The 27,543-nt window shown below is 41.0% G+C and overlaps 1 protein-coding gene across 8 annotated transcripts in view; it reads left to right on the forward strand.

Annotated features, from left to right (window-relative positions):
• The window catches only part of SPTAN1 (spectrin alpha, non-erythrocytic 1), a 66,655-nt gene that overhangs the window by 286 nt on the left and 38,826 nt on the right, over nucleotides 1-27,543 (forward strand). For 7 of the 8 annotated variants that reach the window (XM_019510590.1, XM_019510593.1, XM_019510589.1 and 4 more), the window contains 21 exons: nucleotides 8,857-9,096; nucleotides 9,712-9,837; nucleotides 12,349-12,489; nucleotides 13,748-13,894; nucleotides 14,434-14,567; nucleotides 15,250-15,394; nucleotides 15,486-15,640; nucleotides 16,265-16,400; nucleotides 17,041-17,142; nucleotides 18,093-18,230; nucleotides 18,747-18,857; nucleotides 19,343-19,420; nucleotides 19,592-19,747; nucleotides 20,179-20,383; nucleotides 20,553-20,734; nucleotides 22,047-22,290; nucleotides 22,631-22,753; nucleotides 23,580-23,797; nucleotides 24,543-24,635; nucleotides 25,054-25,188; nucleotides 26,728-26,876. In XM_019510590.1, coding sequence (XP_019366135.1) covers nucleotides 8,860-9,096; nucleotides 9,712-9,837; nucleotides 12,349-12,489; nucleotides 13,748-13,894; nucleotides 14,434-14,567; nucleotides 15,250-15,394; nucleotides 15,486-15,640; nucleotides 16,265-16,400; nucleotides 17,041-17,142; nucleotides 18,093-18,230; nucleotides 18,747-18,857; nucleotides 19,343-19,420; nucleotides 19,592-19,747; nucleotides 20,179-20,383; nucleotides 20,553-20,734; nucleotides 22,047-22,290; nucleotides 22,631-22,753; nucleotides 23,580-23,797; nucleotides 24,543-24,635; nucleotides 25,054-25,188; nucleotides 26,728-26,876 — 3,155 coding nt within the window. In that variant the 5' untranslated portion in view covers nucleotides 8,857-8,859. Of the gene's footprint in view, nucleotides 1-225; nucleotides 232-2,264; nucleotides 2,270-8,856; nucleotides 9,097-9,711; nucleotides 9,838-12,348; nucleotides 12,490-13,747; nucleotides 13,895-14,433; nucleotides 14,568-15,249; nucleotides 15,395-15,485; nucleotides 15,641-16,264; nucleotides 16,401-17,040; nucleotides 17,143-18,092; nucleotides 18,231-18,746; nucleotides 18,858-19,342; nucleotides 19,421-19,591; nucleotides 19,748-20,178; nucleotides 20,384-20,552; nucleotides 20,735-22,046; nucleotides 22,291-22,630; nucleotides 22,754-23,579; nucleotides 23,798-24,542; nucleotides 24,636-25,053; nucleotides 25,189-26,727; nucleotides 26,877-27,543 lie in introns of those variants that run through there. The other variant, XM_019510591.1, reaches the window with a different exon arrangement.

Here is a 27,543-nt window from a genome sequence, read left to right on the forward strand (position 1 = left end):
GTCCGGGGCCCCGGCGCCCGCCGCCCTCGAGGGAGGAGGGGGGGCGGGGGGGCCCCGCCCCTGCGGCAGGATCCCGCTCGGCGCCCAAGCCTAGGCCAGGCCAGGCCCGGCCCGGTCCGGTCCGGCCTGGCCTGGCCAAGGTCAGCAGAGCCCGGGCGGCGGGGGTGCAGGCCCCTGGCCCCGGGCTGTAACCGCGCCCGCACAGCTCGCTCCTTCCCCCCGCGGGGAGAGGTTGCGGGAAAAACAGCTTTGGTCTTCCAGCCCCGTGTTGTAGGGAGGCTGCGAGCTCTTGGGGACTGTCCCTGGTTGTTCTGGTTTGTTTTTTTTTCTTCTTTATCCTGCAGTCCCAGAGCATCGCCTCCCGATGCGGTGCTAAAGCGTGTCCGTCTGCCTGCGGCTGCCCCGCGCAGGGAGTGGGGAGGACATGAGCCTTGGCCTGCCCTTCCTGCAGCCGCTCCTGCCAGGATTCAAAGAATAAACCCTTTCTTTGATATTCCAGGTGTCCCTGCGTGTTTTGCTGCTTGCTGCTGATCGGATTTTTTTCTTAATGTTTTCTAATCGGATTATTTTTTTCCATAGAATAATGTTTTCCAGTTCATTCAAAATAGACCTGATGCAGAGCAATTTGCCAGGTAGATTTACATTGGAAGACAGTTGTGCTGAGGTGGAGGATGGATGCAAAAGGTGGGGGTGGGGAACCCTGGGGAGTGATGCTATATCTTTCTGGAAAAAATCTCTTACATCAAGACTGTTCCTTATGGCTTTGATTCCTTCTGGTTGTGCCAGAAGATTTTAATGGTTCCCCTTTGTGAGAGGCCTTGATAAAGGCTTCGCACAGCTTTAGAAAACGTTTCTTTAACAGAAAAATTGCTGGGTAGCCTTGTCATTTAACTGCAGTTAATAAATGGGTCTTGCCATGAAAATACCATTGAGTGAAGCGTATGTAAGATGTGTGCAGAAAAGAAGGAACAAAAGGATTGAAAAATAGGAAGGTTTCTGCAGCATCGTGAAAGTGTCTCATAAATTTAGCAACAGCAGTGCTGGCGTGTAGAAAAAGATTGAACACAGATTAGGTAGATGATGGTTGCTTAATTTACGTCTTTCCTGCAGTAGCAGAAGTCATACATCTGGAAGGGGTAGACTTAAGACTAATGATTTTTAAAAAATGTAGATGGTGCATTGCTTTGAGCTCCTTAGTGTGGTACTCAAAAACAAAATCAAAGCAGCAATAAAAAAACAGGCTGAAAGAGGAGTCTTAAACCTTGTTTGCCATCTTTCCCTTTGTACAAGGAAGGTAAAAAGGAGTCTCATGCTGTTCAGACAGGTTGGCACTTCTGGGTATGATGATTCATATTGGTGAGATCTTGTGTTTTATAACCAGCCCTCATCACTTCATGAAAATAAGGCTGTAGAGAATTTTATACCTGTAGTAGACTAATAAAACACTAATTTTGGAGATGATAAAATATTTGACTGCCCATCAGCTTGGGGCAAGTAATTTTTAAGTGTTATGCCTCCCCCACCCATAATAGAACATAGGTATTTGTTTTTCCATTTGCCCAGGAGCAGGCACCAGAATAATGGGGTGGAGTAGACTGCAGATGCTCCTGAAGGAGACTGCAAAGTGCAGGTCAGCACTGTGCTTCCATGGCTGACTGTGGATCAAATAAAGTGGCAAACTGCCTTTTTACTGCTGCAGTTGATACACACGATGCTGTGGAAATGCCATGATGGATAAGCACTAGCTCCAGCAAGCACAAAGGCACATAAAACTGCAGTTGTCCGTGTACTACAACGCAGATTGCAGTGTACCCAAGGGGAAATGCAGGCTAGGGCATGCAGGGAACTGAACAGGTAATAACAGTGTATTGCCCAAATCTGCCAGCTATTAAATAAGCCCCCCAAATTTTTCCTGTTTTTAGATTTTGTGTGTGTATTTTACAACAGTGATTAATCTTCAGTATTTAAGACAACATTTAATACTTGTGCGTTACATGTTTTTACATCTTTAATTTAAGCCATGCTAGCATATATGAATCTTTATTTAACAGACTGCCATGACTAGTTGTTTTCTTGACTAGTTATTTTGTCCTTTAATTTTATTTTTAGGGAGGTTTTAGTTGAAAATGTGTATCCATCTTAAGTCAGCTGTCAATAGCATTCATTTAATTCTGTTGCTGGTTTTAACCTTTCTGCATAGAAAAAAGTCAATTGCATGCAGAAGCCTGCATCACAGTTGTTCCAGATTGTTATATGGGGGGGAGGAGAGGTGTGATTCTGTGATAAGATGTACTTTGTCAAAAATTGTATTGCTTTGACTTGCATTCTAAACATTTATGGTTAGTGGAATGTTATCTTGGTTTCAGACTCTCTACATTCCACCACCATGTTGTCATCATTTCGTAAAGTCATAGTCCAGGTATTTTACAATATGCATGTAGTAGAGTTGCCATTTCTTGATTTGCCTGCTTCATTGCAGTGATGACATCCTTGTAGAAAAATCCACTTGAGAGTTTGTGTGTGTATAGAGCATAAAAATAGAGCAGGTACTTTCTTTGTCCTTTGGAGTGCTGATTTCTGGAATGCTTTTAATATTACTGCCTTCTTCCTTTTGCTGTTAAGCATGATGCTTACGTGTTGTGAATTCCTCATGATGGTTTTGTATGATCTACTGCTTCCAGTGATGTGGATTTTAATTTTCTAAAAGATAATTTGCCTTAAAAAGCTATTGGCCAAAATAATCTCTTTGATTACAGCATCTGAAAATCCACTGTAACATACCACATATTGAAAATATTGTAAATCAAAAAAAGTTGACTTTTGTTCCTGCCCCATTCTTTGAACAGATAATATCTGCATTGTGGCTGAATAGCTAACATTGTGTGTGGTGTGTTTTGGTTTTTTTTAGTAACATGTATAGTATTAATGCACAGAATTTTGAGGCAGGTAATGAAGTTGACTTTAAATTGCTCCTAATACAGAATGAAGTACATTTTTTATATCCGAAATACAGAGAGAAGGTAAACATTACAAGATGATATTAAGGTAGGAATTAGAGGTTCATAGGTTAACTGCGGAAAGATCATGTTAGTTCTCAACTCCAGTGTTCCTGCAATGCAGTCAAGGTAATTTGCTTTCTTGGGAGCTTCGGTGCAGAGTGCAGTCCCTGCCTACTTCTGCATAGCTACATTAAATGGCTGTACCAAGAGTACAAAGTGTTGTACCCAGCGAGCCAAATTAGTAGATGAGCTGTTACACATCATCCTCAATTTACATGGGCTAATTGGAATGGTATTATTTTAAAATAAAGGAAATCACTCTGACAGTCTTGCATACTTTAAATATACAGTTAAGTCAGTACATGCACCATCAATTCAAAGCAGATTGCTGTATTTTATGCTTCATTCCCACATAGAATCCCACAAATGGAATTTCTGTCGTCTTATACTTGTAATGAATGCACTGCCAGATTCTTTTAAAATAGGAACGCTGCAGTTGGTCTATACAAAAATATGATTTGATATTAAGTAGTCTGACTTTAAACAAATACAAAACCCAAATTCCTTGGTTCTATTGCAACAGTTTTCTTAAGCTTCCCATTTTTTTTGTGGGATTTACAGTCTTCTTGGAGAATTGCATGACCTTTCTTACAGTGACCTGGGATATTTGGACATAGTATGTATGGCATTGCAGCAAAAATTCCATCCGCAGTACCAGTTGTGTATTTTGCAGATTTAATTTGTATTCTTTTAAAACCACAGTAAAGTATATGAAGTGGGAGTTAAACACTGCTATACAAGGTGAAATTAAGGTTTGTTTTGTTTTTTCTTTTTTAAATCCTTAGTGCGAAGTTGATACAGTATACTGCAATGGCTTCTTTACAGCCTTTGTAACATAATACTGTGCAAAAACTGCTTTCAGAGCCCTACAAAGTAGCAATGCTTCTACATATCCTTGTCTGAAGTTCTGAGATTTACCTTGTATTTACTATGTTTGTGCCAAAATTAGCTTATACATTGTGTTTAACAGTTGAAACCCTCTATGTGTGAAGTGTGCACAGGGTAGTTTGGTCCTCCCCTAAAATCGTGAGGAAGCTCTAAATGGCCATAGTGAAAGCAGGATTCTGCACCCTTTTATTGAAAGGGTCATTTTACGTGTGCAGGATATGACTTTCTAGACACTTAATAAGAATCCTCACTCCTCTTCCTTCACCAAAAAGGGAAATAACCTGTATTGTAGAGTTAACATAGATCAGAGGTTTAAGATAATTATCCATGCATAAAAAAATCATCTGACATTGCCAGGCATTTTTTCCTCAAGATAAGAGCCCATTAACGTGTAACAGCCCATTGCTTGCTGCGTGTTCAGTATATATGATAAACATACAAGGGCTTATTTTAAAAAATGTTTCTTTGGGGATTTTTTGAGGTCCTGAGCACCAGAATACTGGGTTGCTCTTTTTCAAGGTTTGTGGAATAAAAATGCTTTCTGCTAAGGTTTTGTGTGCAGAGCTTCAGCACTTTTAACACATTTTATAATCAAGTCTTTAAACCCCTGAATGTTGATTTTTAATAGTGCAAATGCTGACAGCCACTTAATTGTATCTGTTCTGGTAGCACCGCTATAATTCCTGTTTAACCCACCTAGATGCAGTTGGTTTGGATGGTTGAATGATGTTGCTGACATCATGACTGTTGCATTGCAGTATCTATAAATATCCACGGTTGAATGTTCCTATTCAAGTGCTTAGCCATTCCTCTTTTTTTAAGAATGTGTCTGTTGAAGACTAATCCTTGGTACAGAATTAATTTTCAGTGTTCTGGGAGTAACTGACATGCTTTGTTCTAAAATTCCGTTTGCTCATTGACCAATAACTATTACATTTTTAAATGGAAACTGTGATTATAACTTGAAAAATGCAAACTTGTGAACTTTTCCCAGATAGTGTTAAACAGATGTATGGTCTTTGAAAGTTGTGCTGCAGTATGGAGGAATAATGGAAATTTTTGAGAGCTTATGAAGCATTTAAATAGGATTTATCAGTTCAGAGCTGGTTTTCTGATGATTGTTTTAGCTACCTGGAAGACTGAGGTTTTTAGGAAGAAATAACCTATTTAATTCAGCTTTCCTGAACAGCCTGGAACTTTCTGCCTGTCTGACCTTATCAGCCCAGTGCAGATTGCAGTGGGAGGGGCTGGTCTCTGCGCCATACCAGTCTCAGGCAGCCAGCAGTAATGAGTGGAATGTGATGTCTGTAAGTACACAGCCCAGGAATGAAGTCCGTTATCTGGTGTTGAGCTAGCAACTTGCATGCATCTGAACTGCAGCAATATTTGTGATACAGATATATTTAAAAAAAAAACAAAACAGAACCCTGTCCCCCTGCTTTGTAGCTTCCTTTTTCTTCTTTTTCTTTTTTTGTATTGTTGAACCTGTTTGAGGAATGGAGATGTACTTTACCACTGCATTTATACCTCTGAATACTTAGGAACAGGTTGATGCATCGCTCTCCAGTTCCAGACAGGGTTACTGCAGTTCTCAGATGAAAACATTGAATGCATACTGCATCACGCTGCAGCATCGATGACTTTCATGTTTGGAGCTCCCCAGTGACTGCTGATCACATTTTGGCAGAACACAGGCGTGCTGACGTCAGCTGATTTGCTGCAGGAAAGAACAGTCCATTATTGCTAGACCAAAGCACTTCTTTTACAATTGACTGGCTCTACTTACTGTAGTCACAAAGAAAGCCTTTCTTTTTTGCATATTCCAGTAAAAAGACAAGCTGCTTTGCATAGCAAGAGGCAAAGCAGTTAATAAATTGAATTACAAAATAGATTTTTCCACTTTAAATAGGGGACTGACTCTTAATTTACAATAAGTTGTGCATATAAACTCCGGAAAGCATTTTTAATTTCTGCGTATAGATTTACAACCAAAGAAAAGCATGATATTGGAATCTGAAGAAGAAAGGGACTTCATTTTTTCCCAGCCTTACAAATAATAGAATAGGCAGCAGAGAGAGAATAAGCAAGTTTGTATCAATTTCAGAATAAAACCTAGCTCCAGTGCTGCTGAATACTATTTTAAAAAAATGTATGTCCTGATGGCTTGTGGAAAGCTCCAAAGAAATGCACTTTAGCAGTGTGGTTCATATTCTCCATGGTATCCCTGTTTCCAGAGGGAGTGGGTCAAGACTGAATATAGCAGTAGGAAGAGCAACTAGGGGTGTGTGTTGGGGGGGTGTTTTTGTTTTGAGTCAATTTAATACTGGGGAGAGGGGGTGATGATTTATGTACTCAAATTCGTTAGATTGAGGTTTGACCTAGATGTACATCATACAGAACATGCAGACATTTTCATGTGCTCCTTTGGCATCCCATCAGGTATTTTTCAATTATATTGCTTAGGAAAGGGAAGTATAACAGACTTTCCTTCCCCTCCTTAAACTGCCGCAATGCAGTTGGGGCTCAGAGTTCACCAGAGTAACAATTGCCGATGAAATGGCTTCCTGGAGGAGGGAGTGACTATGGGAAGAACTGGAATGTGAACTCGCCGCCATGTGTTCCCTTCTATCAGATGGTCCCTTTCCAATTGTCTGGAATCTGAAGAGGAAGCACAGCTAGAACAGATTCACCCACCTGTTGAATTTTCCATTTAATTGTGCAGAAAGTGTTTCTGACTGTTGACATGGTGACTCAATTCCTCATTTGACACATTCCCTGAGAGATCCTCAGTCGTCCTTCATATGCGATTTTTCTATTAATTCTCTTCATTTACAGTTGGTACATTCTGTGGGCCATGGGCACTGACAGACATGAGGGGAGAAAAAAAAAACTTTTACCAGAAAAGCTTGACCCGGCTCCCCAGTGTCTGTGTAGACCAGGTGCTTCAGCAGGGTTTTTTGGTGCCTTTATCTAAAGCTGATTCAGTCAGCTATTAGGTAAGTGCCAGAAAGCCCCGTGGAAGCACCTGATCTATACAGACCAGGGGCGGGCAAAATACAGCCTGCCAGGTGCTTCCATCCAGCCTGACCCGCCCCAGCCCTGAACCAGGGAGCACTAGAGACAAGAAGCCTCTGCCTGCTTGGCAGAACTTTTGCTGGTCATCCTGTGGCTGTGCCCAGCCTCTGCCTGTGAGCCTGGGAATCCAGGTATGGCCCCACTGGGCTGGAGCCAGGGACTCCTGCCAGGTAAAGGGGGGGCAGGAATGTGGGGAAACTGTGTACTATGGGGCAGAGCTGGGCTGGCCCCACATGCTGCTACCACAGGTGGCTGGGGACTGGGGTGAGAGCATGGGAGCTGCCTGCTGTGGGGCTGGCCCTACATGTGGCCAATATGTAGTCAGGGCCTTGGGTGGGACCTGTGCGTTACAGGGCTGGGTGGGGCTGCCACCACATGCAGCTCCAGGGACTCCAAGGTGCCCCCCACACCCCCCCCAACCACGTACCCCATACCCCTCCACATCCACGCACCATACCCAAACCCTACCATACACAATATACAACAGTAAGACTGTATTTTGAGCTATTATGCAATTGCTTCTAGATACACTAAGCAAATGCACATAAATCAGGACAAAAATGTGTTTTAAAATAAAATAAGTTGTAGAAGATGTTTGAAATGGCCAAGGGATGGGACACTTATCAAGGGGTGGGGCTACGTTTGTGGCCATGGACAGCTGACCAAAACCCATTAAATTGCCCTGCAGCCGAAGTAATTGCCCGCCTCTGATATAGATATTGGGCGAACCAGGTCAAACATGCACTGCCTCTTCAGCTTGGCGCACCCCCACACTGAGCACAGCGCGTGCCCAGAAGTAAAGCACAGCTTGTTTGTTAGTTTTTGTTCACGTCTGTAAGCAGTCTACATTTCCACCTTGGTACACGTAGAATTCACAGTACTGACTCAGGAAATTGTGGAGGCATTTACATGCACATTGAAGTATGAATTAAATCTTTTTTTTTTTTTTTTCTTTTTCAAGCATGGTGTATTAGTTGCAAAAGTGTCTTTGTATGTGCTCTGACTGATTAAGCAGGTGATTGTGTGGCATCTTAAAAGCCATAGGGAATAATAAACAATTTTATTTTGTATTCCACTTATAAATATCTGTAATACTTAATCAGTGCTTGTGGCATTGAAAGAACAAGTTGCCTCTTTTCATTTAAATGTTGATAAAAATGAAAAGAGTTAAACTTTTAATGGAAAGTAGATGCAGCCATGCACTATTTAGTCCTTTTGCTACCTGAACATGAATCGTAGCAAAAGAACTTGGTCAAAATGCACAGCTGGAAAAGATCTGTGCAAGATGCCAGTGTCCTTGAATTTTACCATTCTCCTCCCTTCCTATTAGCTTTTGAAAAAGTTATGTAGGTGCAGAGTCTTACTCTACAAGCTTAACAACGTAAGGAAATGGGCAGGATGTGTATATATAGGGTCCTTAGACTGTTGTAAAGAGCAGGAATATGTTTGTTTAGGTTCTGTTGTTTTGTATGATTTTATATAAAGCTTCTAACTTTCACAGATTTGTACCAAAGAAAGAAAGGACCAAGTTTCCCTTATTTCATATGCTTAGTACTTGTTTGACATTTCACATAGTACTTCTCAAGATGGGTGATATTTTTATGTTGGTGGAGAGATTGACTCATGTCCTAACCTTTAAAAAACAAGTGGTGTCTTTGTAGGAATTTGCTTGTCAAGGCTTTCCTGCTAGAAGGGATTCTTTATACAAGAATCACTAGGATTTTAAGTACACCATGTGTGACAAACAAAACAGACTTTCCTTACTTAGATCTCTTTGCTCTGCCTTTGTTTAATGTTATAAACAATGTATTAATCAAAACTTCTTGACTTTCAGAAAATGGATCCATGTGGGGTAAAAGTGCTGGAAACGGCAGAGGACATCCAAGAAAGGCGCCAGCAAGTCTTGGACCGGTACCACAGGTTCAAGGAATTGTCTTCTCTGAGGCGCCAAAAACTAGAAGATTCCTATCGATTCCAGTTTTTCCAGCGTGATGCAGATGAGCTGGAAAAATGGATCCAGGAGAAACTCCAAATTGCGTCCGATGAGAATTACAAAGACCCAACCAATCTACAGGCAAGTCCTTGTTCTGTCTCCCCTACCTTTTATGCTTCTGTGCCTCTAGCTTCTGGACATGCCAGGTTCACCTGAGGGGATGAGTAGAACATGCAAGAATGTAGCTGAAACTGTAAAGATAGAAGGTGTTGGAACTCTCAAAGGTCCTAAAAACTTTGTCATAAGTTGGTTTCTGAATCGGTGTGAATGAAATGATTGTAATAATGGATTCATTGCTAAAACCTTGTGGGAACTCGGGGCACTGTAGCGTCAATACAAACAGGTATTTCTGGCATCCAGTAGACACTTGAATAAAATAAATAGATGTGGGTAAATTCTTAAGGTTTCCCCAAAGACTAATTTTGTAGACTGTGGTGCTGTGTGTGTGGGACTAGCTGAACGGGCTCCCAAACATTTGAAAAGGTCTGAAGCGCACAAACAAAGAATAACTAAAATTGAGATGTTTGAATCCACCCCTGAAACATATGGTACAGCTAGGATTTCATTTGCACTGTTTTTACAGCTTGGGTGGATCAGTACTACAAATGTGTAAAATATGCTCAAAGTGCTGGGTGATAGAGGGAGGACATGTGCTGTATTTTGGAGTTGTCATATTGTTTGATGTTTTTCTTACAGGGAAAACTGCAGAAGCACCAGGCCTTTGAAGCTGAGGTTCAAGCCAATTCAGGGGCAATCATTAAACTGGACGAAACTGGAAATCAGATGATTAATGAAGGGCATTTTGCATCTGAAACTATAAGAGTGAGTGTTTAGAAATCTTTGTCTGCTATAAACCCTTCCATAAATATCCATGCAATCTACAGGCATAACTCATTTTTAAAGCTTCTTTTAAAATAAATTATGAATGCTGTTTAGTTAGTGAAATCGGGAAGAAGGCCTGTACTTCTAGGGCTTGTTCCTCTCTGAACACCTGTCACACTGGGCTCATTGGGGAGCTTGAAAGGAAAAATCCCAGTAAGTCTGTTTTGTGCTCTGCTGCAGGCACATGTGAGCTAGGTCATTGGATTGTATTAGCAGTTCTTAAGGCTGCATATCACCATAAAGCAGCCTTGAGAGCACCATGTAGGAGTGTGTGGTGCATACTTAACTTTTTTCTGCTTTTTAAATAGAGTGTGCCCAGGTCACTTAGCTTTCTATAGTAATCTATTAGAGAGATGTGCAATTTTACTGTTAGACTTTGGAGATTGAGATTCTACAAGAATAAAACCTTGGGCAAACAGAATTAAACCCATATTTGATGGTCACTGATGCACATGATCTGGATTGCAGTTTGGTGATAGAAATCAATGTCCCACCACTCCTTGTGTTAAGAACTCCTGGTGCTACGCTTTCCCTTTTTCAAATCTGTGGTGAGCCACCTTTTAGGATGGCTGCTTCCCCATCATCACTAACGAAGCTCTCCCTCCAACGGACTCCACTCTTTTTTGGAAATTCTTCTTCTCTCCAGATCCCCAAAGCTGTGCATCCCAAAACCAAACGTATTTTTTTCAAACTTCTTTTGATGCTTATGATTTGTTTTGATGCATCATGGAATTATTAAAATGCTAACTTTGTCCAGCTTTTTAACTGCCTTTAGCTACATTTAACAGCCTTTAGCTACATTTTCTGTTTATTCTGACTCTCACGTATTCTTCCCTCTTCTAATTTACTTCCTGACTGTGCTTTATCTGTTTTTACTCTCTTTTTATTCACCCAGTCTTTTTGATGCTCTTGCAGGGTAATTGTCCACCTTTTCCAAGTATTCCTTGAGCACTAATTGGACAAACCAATAAGTACTCTACTATTGTTTCTGGCTGCCCACCCTCTTAATAAACCTTTCAAATATTTTAAAGCTCTTCCCTTGTTGAATCTTAAACTTCAGAAGGTAAACCTCTTTAAAAAAGAGAGAGAAATACAGTGACAAGGGACCCTCTTGTTACAGTTACTAAATTTACTGATATTTTTATTTATTACTTAAGTCAAAGAAAAAGTAGAGTCTTTCAGAAGTAGAAATAAACACTCTGGGTTGTTTGACTTATGGAAAAATGCTGTAAAGTAATTGTAGCCTTAGAAACCTTCTTGCATGAGGACATTTTTGTCTTGCAATTTTTCTTAAACAGAGGTAAAAATATATATTATGTTCAGTTATGTGGTCCACTTAAAAACAACAAAATACATTGAAAATCTTAGGCCATCCTGATCAGTGTACAACCTAATTTGTATTCTGTTTGGAATGGTAACTGTCTGTTAATGGTTCAGTCTTTCACGCCATACAGGACTGCACAGCGCCCAATAGTAACTGCTACTCAAGTTGGGTCCCACATACGAGTAGGTGAATTTTTGTCTGTGCAGTGTTGCTTTCATTTTCTGCTGGAATGCTTCTCTTTTTTTCCTTCATGGATGGTTTGCACCTTGCTATTGGACTGTGTTAGAAACTTGAGTTGCGTGACATCTTTCTGCTCTTTAAACTTTCAGAGTAGAACATATAAATGCCTTTACAAAATGCTCATGTTAGATATCCCAAAGCTCCTCTAGCCTGACTTTCAAGTTTCAGTTTTTGATGAGTAAAGCATAGGAAGATGGGTGGAATAGATATCTTCCTGTTTTGCAAGTTGTGTGTGCGTGGGTTTTTTTCTTTTGTTTTACAGACACTCCCAGTGTTTTGGAAACAGAATATAGGCAGAGGCCCACTATTTTATAGTTGCCAGGATCTTCCAACACTTCTATATTGGCCTAGTATAGTAAAGATTAACTTCCCATTTTAACTCACTAGTGCCAAAAATGGTTATTAGTGAGTGTGAATTGATGCAAGTGAACTCAAAGCAAAACTTCTGGCTTTAAATGTAAATAAAAGGGCATAAAACTTAACCCTTAAGTGCTAAGAAACCCCAATTGAGAGGAAGTTCATTTTCATTTTAAAAAATTAGCAGCATTTAAGGGTGGCACCAGCGATTTATCTCATGTTTCCAGCCTCTGAAAGCTCTCTTGAAATACGTAGCTATGTGGTGGTCCCGTTCACTGACAAAGGCTTACCAGGTCCCTATTTGTGCAGTTTTCTTGCATTAAATGTTATGCTGACCTACTAAACATAATTTGCAGACTGAAGTTAAAACTGCTGTAAAGTTCATTCACTACCTAACAGAAACTTGAAGGGAGTGAGATTCAGCTGGAAATTTTCCATGATTTTAAGAGTGCAGAAAATGACTGCATTGCAAACTTTCATCACCTACAACGTAGTATTATTAATGCCTGCATCGTACTCTGCTATTTCAGACTCGACTGCAGGAACTTCATCGATTGTGGGAGCTGCTGCTCGAGAAAATGCGGGAGAAAGGAGTCAAACTACTACAAGCACAGAAGCTGGTGCAGTACTTAAGAGAATGTGAAGATGTTTTGGATTGGATCATTGACAAGGTACATATAGTATACCAGAGAGAAGTTCCATTAGCATCATAAAGCCTCTACAGTAGCCCAGTTTCGCAAAGGGAACTTCAGTTAGTTTGTATGGAGATGTTTTATCACAATCTCCATTGTCTTGGTACAGTTAAGCATTACAAGGTATTTAAATAGGATTATAAGAATTATTGAAGCTATTTGTGTGATATGTAGCAGGCTTGCAAAGCATACTTCTCTTTTCTGATGCCTGCCAACAGAACTACAGAAAATGATGTATTAAAAGGGGTAAGAGGAAATCATTGTAAGTTTTAGAAGACCATAAGGTTTTTGACAGACTTCCTTTTTTCCTTAAGAGGCCTGCATTATTTCTCCTATTGTTTTAATTGAACTATGGTGAAAACAGTAGCATATAAAAGCAAAGTTTTGGGTGTATAAGCTAAAATTGAACCAAGATGGCAAGGGATTGTCTACCTGTTGAACAGCACAGGTGCATCTTTTTTGTTGTGGGAAATATCTTTAGATAACCATTGCAGCAACTTGTTCTGCAGGACAGTTGTTCACTTCTAGCTTGAACTTTGAGGAAGCAGAACCACAGACCACAAGGTTAAAAGCTTAAAAGCCACAAGATGATCAGCTTGGTTTACTTAATGATGACTCATTGTTTGAGTTGCTGTGGGTTGGAACTGTAAATCCTGAGTAACTGCCACTAAATACTATAAAACATTTCATGAAGTTGTTTCTTATTAGACTCTGACACTCAATTTGAAATCTAGTTGTTGCCTAAAAATGAATAAAAATGTCATTTCAGTAACTACACCTACTCCAAGTTCTCTTCCTGTTTTGAGTTGTTTGCCATGGGTTTTTACATAAATATTTGTTTTTAAAAAACCTTAGGTCAATGTGGGAAGAAACCATGCAAACAACCACAAAAACTGACTGTAGTGCAACTGACTAGACAAAGTATAGTTAAATGAACAAAGCAAGCACATTGGGAAAAGCTCTTGTTAATCTTTTTAGTACACTAACCCTAAATACTGCTTGTAAATATGGTGGGTTGAATAAACAAACAGATGTAGATGTGAAATTAAAGGAATATTTTGTCAACTTAAAGCAATGTCTTTAAATTTGGGTTCAAAACATCATGATATTTTAGGTTGTTGTTTTCTTCTTTGTCTTTGTAATGACACTTTCTTAAAACTAGCTTTTACATGTCTAGCTGTAGTTTCTCTGTGTTGGCTTGCGTTGAAACTGATATTCTGGCTTCCTTGAACACTAGGAGGCAATAGTGACATCAGAGGAGCTGGGCCAGGACCTGGAGCATGTTGAGGTTTTACAAAAGAAATTTGAAGAGTTTCAGACAGACCTGGCAGCCCATGAAGAAAGAGTTAATGAAGTGAACCAATTTGCTGGTAAACTAATCCAGGTAAATGTCTTGGCACAGGAAATATTCACCCCTTGCTACACCTTTATTTTTGTTCACAGTGACAGAGCTTGAAGATAACAGTATCGGCACCCTGCACATGGGGTAGATCTGTGGGCATATTACTTTTTCATATGGGGGCAAAACTCAGAGTGTCTTGTGCTAGGGAACTTAACCAGTGGTTTGCCAGGGAACATCTGAAGAGGAGTTGTTTGTAGGAGATGCTGATGAATCCTTCTGAAGTTTCTTTCTGTGCTGTCATTAAAGGCTGGCATGTCACTTTTCTCCACTGGGTTTCTCATTTGGGGACTGTAGCATTCCAAGACATTCCAGGTGCCTGCAGTGTACAAAGAACTTTGAGTTCTTATGCAGCATCTTGTGAAAGCATTGAATACTTGACTGCTGATGTTACAGGGAAAGGATGAAATTAAGAGATTTAAGAGGAAACAATAGGTTGATTTTCATAGGAACACACAGGAGCTGATATTGACAGAAATCCGCAGTGTGGAAGTGATTCTTCTTTTTTTACTCTTGCTTCCTAGGAACAACATCCCGAGGAGGAAATAATCAAGGCCAAACAGGATGAAGTAAATGCAAGTTGGCAACGTCTTAAGGGACTAGCCCTTCAAAGGCAGGGGAAACTCTTTGGAGCAGCTGAAGTTCAGCGCTTTAATCGGTATGACCTCAGCTAAACCTGTTCAAAACAGTTCTGTGTTTGGGTGTTGCAGTGTATGCAAACAGCTACTCATTCATTTTGCTGCATTTAAGGTGGTTTGAATGCTTGCCATCCTGTTCTCATTTGCAGCCCTATTCTTTGTTCCCTCTTACAGAACTTAGAACAGCTAGCATGACTTGTAGTGAATGCTCTGATTTTTTCCGTCATGCCCCTTTTTATTTCCCATTGTTCTATTTGATGGATAAGCACTGAAGAAATATCTGTCTTACCCATTGTCAGCAAGTCTGTCAGCATGAAGTCATTCAGTTCTTGATAGATTGTTCTTATTACCCTCATCTCTACTGTTGATAGCACTGTGGATTCTTGAGATGAGGGAGGAAAAGGATCCTGGCAGTCATGGACGTTTATCTTATATGCTCAGAAGAGTGCAGATAGTGGCCTGCTAGTGACAGAAGTCATGGATCCTGATCTGGCTTTACACCCACTGGAGGCATATACTCCCCAAACATAGAAAAATGGCATATCATTGAAGTATAAAGCATTATTAGATTCTAGCCAGTTTTCCTAGGCTTAACTTATGAAAGCTTCTGTATCATCAGTTTGTTTGCAACAGGTAGAAGGCATTTACTTTCCCTGTAAAAGAGATTAATTGGGATTGATCTCTTGTATTTTCTTTTTGAAGGGATGTGGATGAAACCATAAGCTGGATTAAAGAGAAAGAGCAGCTCATGGCCTCTGATGATTTTGGTAGAGACTTAGCCAGCGTGCAGGCTCTGCTGCGCAAGCATGAGGGTCTGGAGCGAGACCTTGCAGCCCTGGAAGACAAGGTGCCCCAAAGAGATTCTTTAATTAATAATGTGTACAGTGTAGCCAGCCTAAAATGAGTTTGTGGTTATTGTTGTTTGTGATTGTATCTAGGTAAAGGCTCTGTGTGCAGAAGCAGACCGGCTGCAGCAATCGCACCCAATAAATGCTTCTCAGATACAAGTGAAACGGGAGGAGCTGATCACAAACTGGGAACAGATCCGTACACTGGCAGCAGAGAGGCATGCTCGCCTGAATGACTCCTACAGGTAGGAATCCTGTAGCACCGGGAAGACTCTATGCCAATGCAAATGTAATGCAGGACTTTGGAGAGGAGGAGGAAGGAAGAGGCCATTTCCAAAGTTTGCATGATTTAGTATTTCAGAGAACAGTGATTGCATACAAGTGTAACCTTGCTTCCAGAGGAATGTTGTCAGTGACTTATGAGTCAAAAAGAGATTTATGCTTTAAAAACAATGCCTGTTTGGTAGCTTCTCGGGCGCTTGGAAATAATCCACAATAGGCAGAGAGAGAAATGTGTCCTGAAGCACGAAGGCTTATAGCTCTCAAGTCAAACCCATTCATCCCTCATTTTATATTGGGCAAAAAAAATGTCTCTTACTAGAGAAGAGTTTTTCATACACACAAGTACATTTGTCCATTTTGGAGTCCTTGCTTCTTCCTCTGAAGCTTCAGATCTTAGCCATTTTCTGAGGTAAGTTCCTTAAACAGATGCGCCGATATATCGGTCCAATATCAGATCAGCACTGATATAAAGAAAATTGACTGTATCGGAAATGGCTTTTTTTTTTGCCTGTTGCGGACGATAATTTGGCTGATAAATGCCCTGCACATGTTAATGACTCCTGACTTCTGTTACTTGTTGTCCACAGACTTCAGCGCTTTCTTGCTGACTTCCGTGATCTCACTAGCTGGGTGACTGAAATGAAGGCTCTAATTAATGCTGATGAACTTGCAAATGATGTGGCTGGAGCTGAAGCTCTGCTTGATAGGCACCAGGAGCATAAGGTAATAATAGTCACATAACTAAATCTGGTAGTCATCCCTTGGAGGCTTCTTTATTTGTATAGGTTTAACACCAGCCTTTGGAATTGTTTGGTCGTACTGTAGTATTGAAATCCATGAGCTTTTCAGAATTATAGCTGATTTATTTTTGTGCTTTTTCCTCTACATGCACTATGTTGTATGCTTTTCACTTGATAGTTTCAGGTAGCAAGTTTACTGTTTCTTATCTGTCCTTTACTTAAGTATGTTCACATCATATTCATTTAGTTTTCTCTTTCTGTGAGGACTAAAGTTGAGCTCAGTTGAACTTCCTCTGAGTGTTCACTTAATGTTCTAACCTATAAGGATTCTACAAATAGCTGACAGGAAGATAGCTTGTAATCTGACTTGTAGCCTCTATTTGTTACATACTTTTGAATTTGAATTGCATCTGTATTATTAAGCCAAGGGATTCGATTCCAGTTTTGTAGATGGCATAATGTCTAATTAAAGTTAATTGAATGTCAGTTAATACTTTGAACTTGGCTGTCTTTGGCTTTGTTTTCAATACCGGGTTTGAGGATATGGCTTCGGACTTAATGATATTGTAAAGTCTTTTTTCATTAACATTTTGGAAGCTCATTTTGTATATTGTTTGCCATAGGGTGAAATTGATGCCCATGAAGACAGTTTCAAGTCTGCTGATGAGTCTGGTCAATCCTTGCTTGCGGCTGGGCACTATGCCTCTGATGAAGTTAAAGAAAAGGTAGGTTAGGCAGTTCTTAATGAAAGAAAGATTGGAAGAATTCTGTATATTTTTTTTTTTTGTTTGTTCTTTTCAGTGAGAAACACTTTTAATTTAAGACTCTATTCTTGAAAGTATTCATCTCAGTAGGATGTACGCCACTTCCCCTTAGATTGACACCCTCCATTTGAAATGAAAATTACTTTATCCTCCTTGGGTAAGATACAGGAATCATCTGGTGGCAAAAGCATGTCCAAGTATCCAGATTTTCAGATGTGCTATGGGAAGTAATGAAAGGTACAAGGAACAAAGTACTTCACACCACCATTGGCTGTCACAGGTTTTTTGCAATCTACAGACTAAAAAAGTTAGACAATCGGGCCTCTTAAGTTCCATGGTAGGGGTTAGGGCTTGCAGGATTTCAGAGATCTGCAGACTGAAAAAGTGGCAAAAACAAAAACAAGACAACTGAAAGGGGGTAGCTTGTTCAAGCTTAGCAAAATGAAGGCTTGGTAGGGAATGGGGAACAGGACATGATTTACCCTCTACAGCTAACTACTGCAGAGGGTGGGAGGGGGTAAAAGTTGAAGAGCTGATTAAGTTAAAAGACAATATTGGCATAAGAACTATTGTCTAGTTCATACACAAGAATAAATTTTGGGTGAAAATTTCTAAAAAGGTTCCTGAACATTTGAGGACAGAGGTTCTGAACCAGCCTTTCTTCTACCTGTATCAGGGCAAAAAAAATGCTCTTAAGATGGAGCGCGAGGTAAGTTTATAGAAAAGGGTTGTATGAGCTGACTGCTGCCAATAACTAGGCACTGACTCAATGACCCAGGAACGCCAGCCCTTTTGTACAATCACTGCTTTATACAGGCCATGCTTGAAGTTGCCGTTATTGAGTTGAAAATGAGCCACTCTTGTGGGCTGAAGTGACTGTACTGAACATGTATGTCTTTCTCTCCTATTAGCTGACCATTCTTTCAGATGAAAGAGCTGCCCTCCTAGAGCTGTGGGAACTTCGCAGACAGCAGTATGAACAATGTATGGACCTACAGCTCTTCTACAGAGACACAGAACAAGTTGATAACTGGATGAGCAAGCAAGAAGTGAGTCTCAGTTGCACAGCAGGCAGTGCTTGGTGAGATAACTCACTTAGCATACATTTGGCTCTTCCAGAAAGAGGAAAAGACTGATTTAATTTCTTAATGCCTTTGTTCACATTCATCAGTTTGCTTCAGTATGATAAATTGTACCGTCTGAAGCTAGGCACATCCTGGGATGCATGGGGCCGGGGCGTATATGAGACTCATCATAAAGCTGTTAATAGCTTCGTCTCTGGGTTGCCACATCTCTAGTATTTCAGTCTTGTGCTGCAAGCCTGCCAGTTCTGATGAATTGGCCTGGTGTTTCTAATACAAGCAGTAACTCACAAGATGTTGTTCCTTTTCACTTCAGTTGAGAGATGTAAATCTCAGCTACCAAAAATAGAAGGAATAAACCTCACCTCATACTTCCTCACAAAATCACATCATGTTGGGCTCTGTGCTGCATGCGTGAGTTGACATTAGGAGGATTGGGAGTAGTAATACAAGGTAACTAATGTGGCTGTTTCCGTTCTCTAGGCATTCCTCCTAAATGAAGACCTAGGCGATTCTCTGGACAGTGTTGAGGCTCTGCTAAAGAAGCATGAGGACTTTGAGAAATCCCTCAGTGCCCAGGAGGAGAAAATCACAGTAAGATGATTACACTGGATATATTCACTAAGTGAATAAAGGGCCAACCACAAGTGACTTTAGTGGTTGAGTACAGAGGGGTGTTGGGGAACAGCAGAAAAGATGACTTTGTTTGAAGCATAATCCTGAATAGTGCGTGGAACAGAATTCCCCCCTCAAATAGAACCTTTTTGTTGAAGGAGACTGGATGTGGTTTGACCTCTGGGTTGTGGCACCAAGTAATCCAGTACTCATATCCCCCTGCCAGCCTTTTTTTGAATAATGCTTCAGTTGTTTAAAGCATGCAATTTCTTATGGGTGCTGTAAGTTCTTCAGTATCTGGACATAACATGATATCCTGAGGAAAATGGTACAGATACAGGAAGATTAAAAAATAACTCATTAGTTAGTTTTACTGGGGTGTGTCTTTGAGGGTCTGTCTCCAGCATAAACTTGCATAAACATTCCCAGTATTCCAAATGAATGAAAATCACTTTTTGTTTTAGGCACTGGACGAATTTGCTACTAAACTGATTCAGAATAACCATTATGCCATGGATGATGTTGCTACACGCAGAGATGCTGTAAGTTTAAAGTAACGCTTTTCCCATCTTGGCTTGTATGTTGTAGGGAAGAAAATAATAAGTGATATTGCAAAGGCCAGGATAGATAATTGGAGTTGCAGGAAGCAAGTATCTGGTGGAAGTTCTTCTTGGGCTGAGAATTCACTACCGATCTTTGCCTTTCTTTTTTAGCTGCTGAGTCGACGGAATGCGCTGCATGACAGAGCTATGTGCCGCCGTACCCAACTAGAAGACTCATTCCATTTGCAGCAGTTTTTCCGAGACTCTGATGAACTAAAGAGTTGGGTCAATGAAAAAATGAAAACTGCAACAGATGAGGCTTACAAGGTAAAATAGGAACACGTGTGCTTTAGCGTTCTACAGCACTTATTTCCAGATGCTGTTTGCTTTATCGATGGCAGCCAGAAAAAAAATGATCTTCTCTTCTTTTTTCCCCAAGGAGAAAATTTCAACCCTGAGCAAACAAATTCTTACTTTCTGGATAAAACAGGCTGATGTCTAACTTTGTACTTGTATCTACAAGTCATTTCACATTACATCATCATTTATTACAGCACCCAACTTACACATTGCTCAGCTGACCAGTGGATTTTTCATACCTACTAGTGATGAAGGAGAGTCCATCGGTTGGGTGTTATAGTAGATTATGTAATTTCACTCTTATTCCTGTTTTAAGACTCTTTCCGAGTAATAGTTCTAACTGTTTTTTTGTAGAAGTCTAATTTGGACTACATGTTCTTTCCCTTTCTTACCTGTAGGACCCATCAAACCTGCAAGGAAAAGTTCAGAAACATCAAGCTTTTGAGGCAGAGCTTTCTGCAAATCAAAGTCGCATTGATGCTTTGGAGAAAGCTGGCCAGAAGTTGATTGATGTGAAACACTATGCATCAGATGAAGTGGCAGCTCGCATGAATGAAGTCATCAGCTTGTGGAAAAAGCTCCTGGAGGCTACCGAGCTCAAAGGTATGATGGTAGTGAGCCTGTGAGACAAGAGTAAAGGGGATGTAGAAGGACTGTTCCTCTTTTTTGATAAGTTTCCTGGAGATGTCAGCTCAGAGCAATAAGTAAGCACCAAGTTTAAGTGAAATAGAAGGTAAGCCATCTTTCTTTCTCCCCTCTTTCTAACCTGTAGGAATAAAGCTGAGAGAAGCCAACCAGCAGCAGCAATTTAACCGCAATGTGGAAGATATTGAACTATGGTTGTATGAGGTGGAGGGACATTTGGCTTCTGATGATTATGGAAAAGATCTTACCAATGTTCAAAACCTTCAGAAGAAACATGCTTTGCTGGAGGCAGATGTTACTGCTCACCAGGTATGGGGAATGGAGCCTTCCTTTCCACCTTCCCATAAGGATCTGCTCATTTGGTAGTTAGATTTGACACTGTTAGATATTGTACTTTAAATATGACACTGTTTACTAATACCTTTTGGGGTCCAGAATGATTATAAATATGTGGTTGCCAGGAGTATACCTATTAGCTGGGAGAGTTTATACTAAGGTTTGATAAGCAAGACCTTTCCCTGGGAACGAAGGTTTAGTATCCTTTTTTTTAAATGACTAAATTGAAAGGAATGAAAAGTAAAAGTTGATACCCTTGACTTGCTGCCAACACAGCATTAGTCTGGGAAGAGATACTTTCAAGATCCATATACCAGCCTATAAATACGCGTTGTACTCTAGCTACTGAATATCTCCTTTAAAATTGATGTGCTGCTCTTATCATAAGGGGATTATACCTCTCACTGCTCTTTTTCATTAACTTAATACAAACATTAATTGTAAAAATGAAAGACTTTTTTTTAAAGCTGAAGACAGTCTGTTCACTTTAAAACACCAAAACCCACAGCAAGGAAGTCCAAATTCCAGTAATATATTAGAAGTGGCTTGCTTTTAACTTTATTAAACTTGTTGAATTCCTCTCCCAACTAGATTTGGACATAGTTGGCACATTGAAAAAGTTGTTATTGGAATTTTCCTTGTGTATTGCTTTGAGGGTGTATTTCCAGACTTAAAAAAATAGCATGTCTGAAAAACAGATGTACTTACCTGTGCTCTGAATATCATTTGACTGATGCTAGTTTATCATTAATTTAAAAAAAAAATCATTGCCTCTTGCAGAAATTGGGGTCTCCTATACACCTACATTAGTCCCATAAGATATATGGAAGGAGAACTGCCCAAAATGCTTCTAGATTTAAATATGCAAGGCAAACAAAAAGAGGAAGGCTATTCTTATTTTACAGATGGGGAACTGAGGCACAGTTAGTGACTTTCCAGGGTTGCCCAGGAAGTGTGGCAAAAGCCAAGAATTGCGCATGCACACTAATTCTTATCCTAGTGCCTTAGGAAAAAGCATAAAACTGTCCTTTCTCTGTATTAATGAAAAAATTTCACTTAACTATTCTGCTTTCTTTAGTTCTCTCAACTTGGACAGTGGAAAAAAATAGCTAATTAGTCTCTGGTCCAATTTTACTTTCATGTTCTCAAGCACTATAGCAATGCAAGTGATGATCTTGAACCTCAGTGTTGCACAACAGACTGGCCCCATACATACCAGACATATTCAAAGCCTAAAATGTCTTGGAAGACCCTAACCTAATGCTGTTGCTGAATTAAATTTTAGGATCGTATTGATGGCATTACCATCCAAGCTCGCCAGTTCCAGGAGGCTGGACACTTTGATGCTGACAATATCAAGAAGAAACAAGAAGCTTTGGTGGCTCGCTACGAAGCACTGAAGGATCCCATGGTAGCTCGCAAGCAGAAGCTTGCTGACTCTCTTCGCCTGCAGCAACTTTTCCGTGACGTTGAAGATGAAGAAACCTGGATTAGAGAGAAGGAACCTATTGCAGCTTCCACAAACCGAGGTTGGTATATCCTGAGCTTTTGTGTCCAGTTTGGTTGGATAATTCCATTATCCAGTGCTCACCTGTCTCCCTGCAACACTGTGCGAGACTCATTAAAATGTCTGTTGTAAGATTTATTCTTAACACTGGTTTGAATTATATATGCTGCAGTCATTGCTGACTTAACCTGCAAAGTGTCTGTGTGTGTCTCTTTCTCTGTTGCGATGGATCTAGTTTGTAATCAGACCTACTTCCTGACTCCGTCTTGCAAAAATCAGTTGCTCTGTTTCTGGCTGGAAGCTTTTGTTTTGCCTAGTGACTTTCTTACAGATATGTTGATATATGCTTCTCCCTCTTTCAGGCAAAGATTTAATTGGTGTTCAGAACCTGCTAAAAAAACACCAAGCCTTGCAGGCAGAAATTGCAGGCCATGAACCTCGTATTAAAGCAGTCACCCAGAAAGGAAATGCGATGGTGGAAGAAGGTGCGTCTAAATACTTTAATCCTTTCTTGTTTAGAAGTTCAAAATTCTTTGCATTCTTCTCTGACCCTGTACAGTGTAACTGTTACTACCATCTTACATTAGCTTGCATATGTGGAATTGTAGATGCCAGTGGAATTAAACAGTGGAAAGTTTTTGGCTGGCTGCTCTTGCTGACTTAGAAATAATATGTGGGGTCCTGAAGGAACTTGTGTTCTTTAGTTGACAGATTTCTTTCTGCTGCTTTTTTAGTTGCTTACCTATTGGTGTAAAGTAATTGTTGCATCAAATGGATAAGTGGTATCTTATTTCCTAACATGTGACTCTGTTTGATCTTGTACTGTTTGTTTGTTTTTTAAGGCTTCTACTCTTAGGCACCTTGCTAAATAATAATCAGTAGAAATAATAAATCTGTAGCTCATGCTGCCAGTGCATTTGTGTCTCTTACTGAGCAGTTTTGACTTGAGAGCTAAACTTATGTACTTAGCTCCAGAATTCAAAATGGTTTTCTGAATCATGATCTTTACATAGTTTAGGAAATCCAGCTGTAGAAAGAATTGTTCTTTCCCATCATAGCTGTAAACAGACAGGAAATGATTAGGAGTAGGCTGTCTTTTTTTCAGTGGCTGAAATGTTCCTAACCCACTCTGAGAATATCCTCCGATTAGTACCAAGGACATCACCTTCAGCAAACATAATTTGGACTAACTGCTGTGTAAACTAAAAAGGTCTACGCAAATCTTAATCCCTCTGGTATTAAAAATGAAAGTAGCCTTTTAGTTTCTTATCTATATAGCTAGTTTCAAAACCTACTCTCCTGTTTATTTAGGACACTTTGCTGCTGAGGATGTAAAAATCAAATTGAGTGAACTGAACCAGAAATGGGAATCGCTTAAAGCAAAGGCATCTCAGAGACGACAGGATTTGGAGGACTCCTTGCAAGCACAGCAGTACTTCGCTGATGCTAATGAAGCTGAGTCATGGATGAGGGAGAAGGAACCCATTGTAGGCAGCACAGACTATGGAAAAGACGAGGACTCTGCTGAGGTACGGTGTTCCTGGCACATACATCAGTTCTGCCCGTGGAACTCTGATGGATTCTGATGTACGCTTGATGACAACAGTGAGTTGTTCTGCAGGTCTTAGGCAAGTGAGAAGGAGACTTTCTTATCTCACAAACTAGTAACTGAGCTTAGAATTTAAAGAGTGCAATCTTTTTTGTTCCCTGCCTCCATTAATATTTTATGTTGTGTTTGTTGTAGTCAGTATATTGAGCCAGCCACACACAAGGTTGTCATAGTTACAGGATTTCATGTAGTGTGGCGGAGGTGGAAGGTTTAATTACCTCAGTTGTATGTAGTGGGATTCAGAATTTCAGGCATATCCTCCATATGAATCTGGCCTTCAAGTAAGTTATTAATTGAAAGATTGCTATTTAACAGTTATTTCAGTGGTATTAATCTAATGCCTGATGTGGCACCTTCTTGGCTATATAGAAGCAGTAGAAACTAGGTACTTGCAGGATGTACAGTCTGAGCTGATCTCACTTCTAATGGGCAGTTCCCCTAGTTGGTATTAGAAAACATTTGTGGGGCAAGGCAAACAAACTTGCCTATATACTACTTGTTCCATATCTGTCCTATGTATAAATTAAGGACTTAGCACTCCACAGGTGCAATTCTCCTAAGAACTTGATTTAATCTAGAGAGAATCCATGTAATATTTGATAGCAGTATCGTATCTGTAAGATGGATGGTTCCCCAACATGTGTGTGTTTCTGTTTTGGTTCCAGGCTCTTCTGAAAAAACATGAGGCATTGATGTCAGATCTTACCGCATATGGCAGTAGCATACAGGCTCTGAGGGAGCAGGCTCAGTCTTGCAGGGTAAGAAGAGAATGCTGATCCTAGTAACTCTGCTGTCAACTGGTACTCACACCAATTTGCTTTACAGACCCATGTTTAAGTTAGCAGTGTGTAGCCGCCTGTGCTCTGCTATTACCTGTTACGGTCTGTCACAGGGGAGATACTTTACACAGATTAAAAAAACACATTATTTTTGCAACATGAAACTGTTCTAGCCCCTGCCCCTATTTCAAAGTTTGAGTCTAGATTGGACCCAAATAAACTTACTGTGGCACTCGGATTTCATCAGTTGCCAAGCAGCATCCTTTTATGAATTATAGGTACAATAAAGTTTGAGATTTTTTTGTAGAACAAGCTGCATTGGTTACACTGAATATTCAGCGTCTTTTAAGGTGATAACTTTTTTTTTTCTTTTTTTCCTCCCTCCAATTTATTGTAGCAACAAGTTGCCCCTACTGATGATGAAACTGGCAAAGAGCTGGTCCTGGCACTCTATGATTACCAGGAAAAGAGTCCCCGTGAGGTCACAATGAAAAAGGGAGACATCCTGACACTGCTCAATAGTACTAACAAGGTAAGCCCTTTGTCTCCCAGCAAGCTCAGAATCCCAGTAGTCTTAGTCTTATATAGGCTAATGGGCTTTTTTGGTTTTTCTTAAACGGTGTTGTGGTAGCAGAGTTGGATGCTGACATACTTACGCTTTGCTTCCATTCCTCCTTTCCTTCTGAATTCCTAGTAGTTCCATTATTGTTTCTGTTTTACAACCCTTTCCCTCTGTCCCTAGCATCCTCCTAAGAGTGAAAGACAACACTCACCTTATACCCCATTACCCTTAGTCAGTAATTGAACATAAGAGCTCAGGATTGAGAGAAGAGACCTGTTGTCCGTAGTACTCCCAGTCCTTCCCTAACCAGTGGAGGAGAGAATATGTAAAATAAGTTTCTGTGCTGCTGCAAATAATTGGCATTAAGATCAAATGCAGTTGAATATCCAAAGGGTCTGTGCAAAAAAGCTCTGTCTGCTGTTGACACTAGTTGTGTGCTAATAGTATCTTCTAGGCTGAGGTGGACAAAATATGGTCTGTGGGCTGGATCCAGCCTGCAGAGGGATTTTGCCTGGCTTAGGTGTGAGGAACAACCTGGGGCATGGCATGTGCAGCTGGTTCTGCAGCCCATGGGTGCACAGTGGGGCTGGGGCAGTGCAGCAGCTGGACTCCCATTTCCCAGCTGCCACTGCCAAACACAGCTCTGCTGCCTGGGCACCCACCACCAGGGACAGGAACCTTTGGGCCAGCAGGGCACAGCATCCAGGAATGAGATGGGTGGGTGGGGCCAGGGAGACCCCAAGATCTTGGAGTAGTGATAGTGCAGGGCTGGGGTCTGGGACAGAGCCACCATCTACTGCCCACACACCCCTGCAACGTGTGCAGGTTCTACAGGCAGGGGCGTTCAGGGAGCAGAGTGCAGCTCAGCCCTGACCCCAGCCCTACACTGTCATTGCCCCAAGATCCTGGACCAGGCCTTGAACGTAGCTCCCTGCCTGCCTGCATAGCTCCTGGCTAATCTCCATGGAGACCCCAGGATCACAGGGCCATGAGCATAGGGCTGGGGCTGAGGCACATCGTGGCTGTGTCCCAGTCCTAAGCTGTTACCACTCTGCATGGAGACCAGCTGGGAGGTGCATCTGGGGTGACAGCATGGGGCCAGGGCAGAGTCACAATCCACTCCCTGCACACCCATGGCTGTGGAACCCGTGCCTATCACAGGGGCATTCAGGCAGTAGATCATGGCTCTGCCCTGGACCCCACTCCATACTGCTTACCATCCTATGACCCTGCCCCATGATCCTGGCCTTACCGACCTGTCCTGTTCCCAAACACCGCTTCCTGCCTGTGCACGGCCCCATCCCACATAGGGAGTTTTGGTGAGTTGTTGCGTGAGCAGGGGAGTGCTGACCCAGCCCACGCCAGCTCAGTGAAACTCCCCATGTGGCCGCAGACCCAAATAAGTGCCCACCCCTGTTCTAGGAAGTTATCGAAGTTTTTGGCTGGTTCTGTTTCCATTTCCTTTCAGGATAAACTTGTAATTAAGGTTTTGTTTTTCATTTTGTTCAGGACTGGTGGAAGGTGGAAGTTAATGACCGTCAGGGTTTTGTACCCGCTGCTTATGTGAAAAAGCTAGACCCTGCCCAGTCTGCCTCCCGAGAGAATCTCCTGGAAGAGCAGGGCAGCATAGCGTTGCGGCAGGAGCAGATTGACAACCAGTAAGATCTAACCAGCAAGATGTTAAAGCAGCTGTGGCACTGGCCTGCCTGGGTTTGCCTATGCCCCTCTGTCCTTTTTGTTTAAAAAAAAAAAAAAAAGTTTAAGCAGATGCCCCTTACTAGCAAGTGGTAGTGAATTAGAGCTCCTAGTGGTGCTCCTTTAGTGAATTCTATTTATTATCCTTTTCATTCTAATTCTAGGGTCATCTTCTAATTTTCCATTTTTCTAACTGTAGAAATCATGAAATCTAAGCTAAACCTATTGTCTGAATATTTTCTGTGTTTTGTGGCTGTTACATCTACTGTCTCTCCTGAGTATCACTCATTTATAATCTGTAACTTAACGTGTGATTCCACTTGAGACTCATCCTTAAATCTGGTTACCTGAAGTACAGTACCCTCCCTATACAGGTCTGTCCTCAGGCAATGAACTGCTTAGGGGTCATGTCTGTCTGGCTCTAGCTTGCTGTAGTTTTTTCCCCCTTTTGAGAGATGTGGCTGTCCCCTTTACTGCTGTGTGAGCTAAACCTACCTGTAAGACATTTTAATTTGCTGCGCAATTGAACAAAACTGCCTAATGCTTGGTTATTGCACCTCCTACAGCATGTGGTAGTGTTAGATTAGCTTGAGGCAGTGCTGCAGGCAGTAGGTGTGGGCTACAGGCTCA

The sequence above is a fragment of the Gavialis gangeticus genome, unplaced genomic scaffold, assembly GCF_001723915.1.
Source record: "Gavialis gangeticus isolate Ggan-Ray unplaced genomic scaffold, GavGan_comp1, whole genome shotgun sequence".
NCBI lineage: Eukaryota > Metazoa > Chordata > Crocodylia > Gavialidae > Gavialis > Gavialis gangeticus.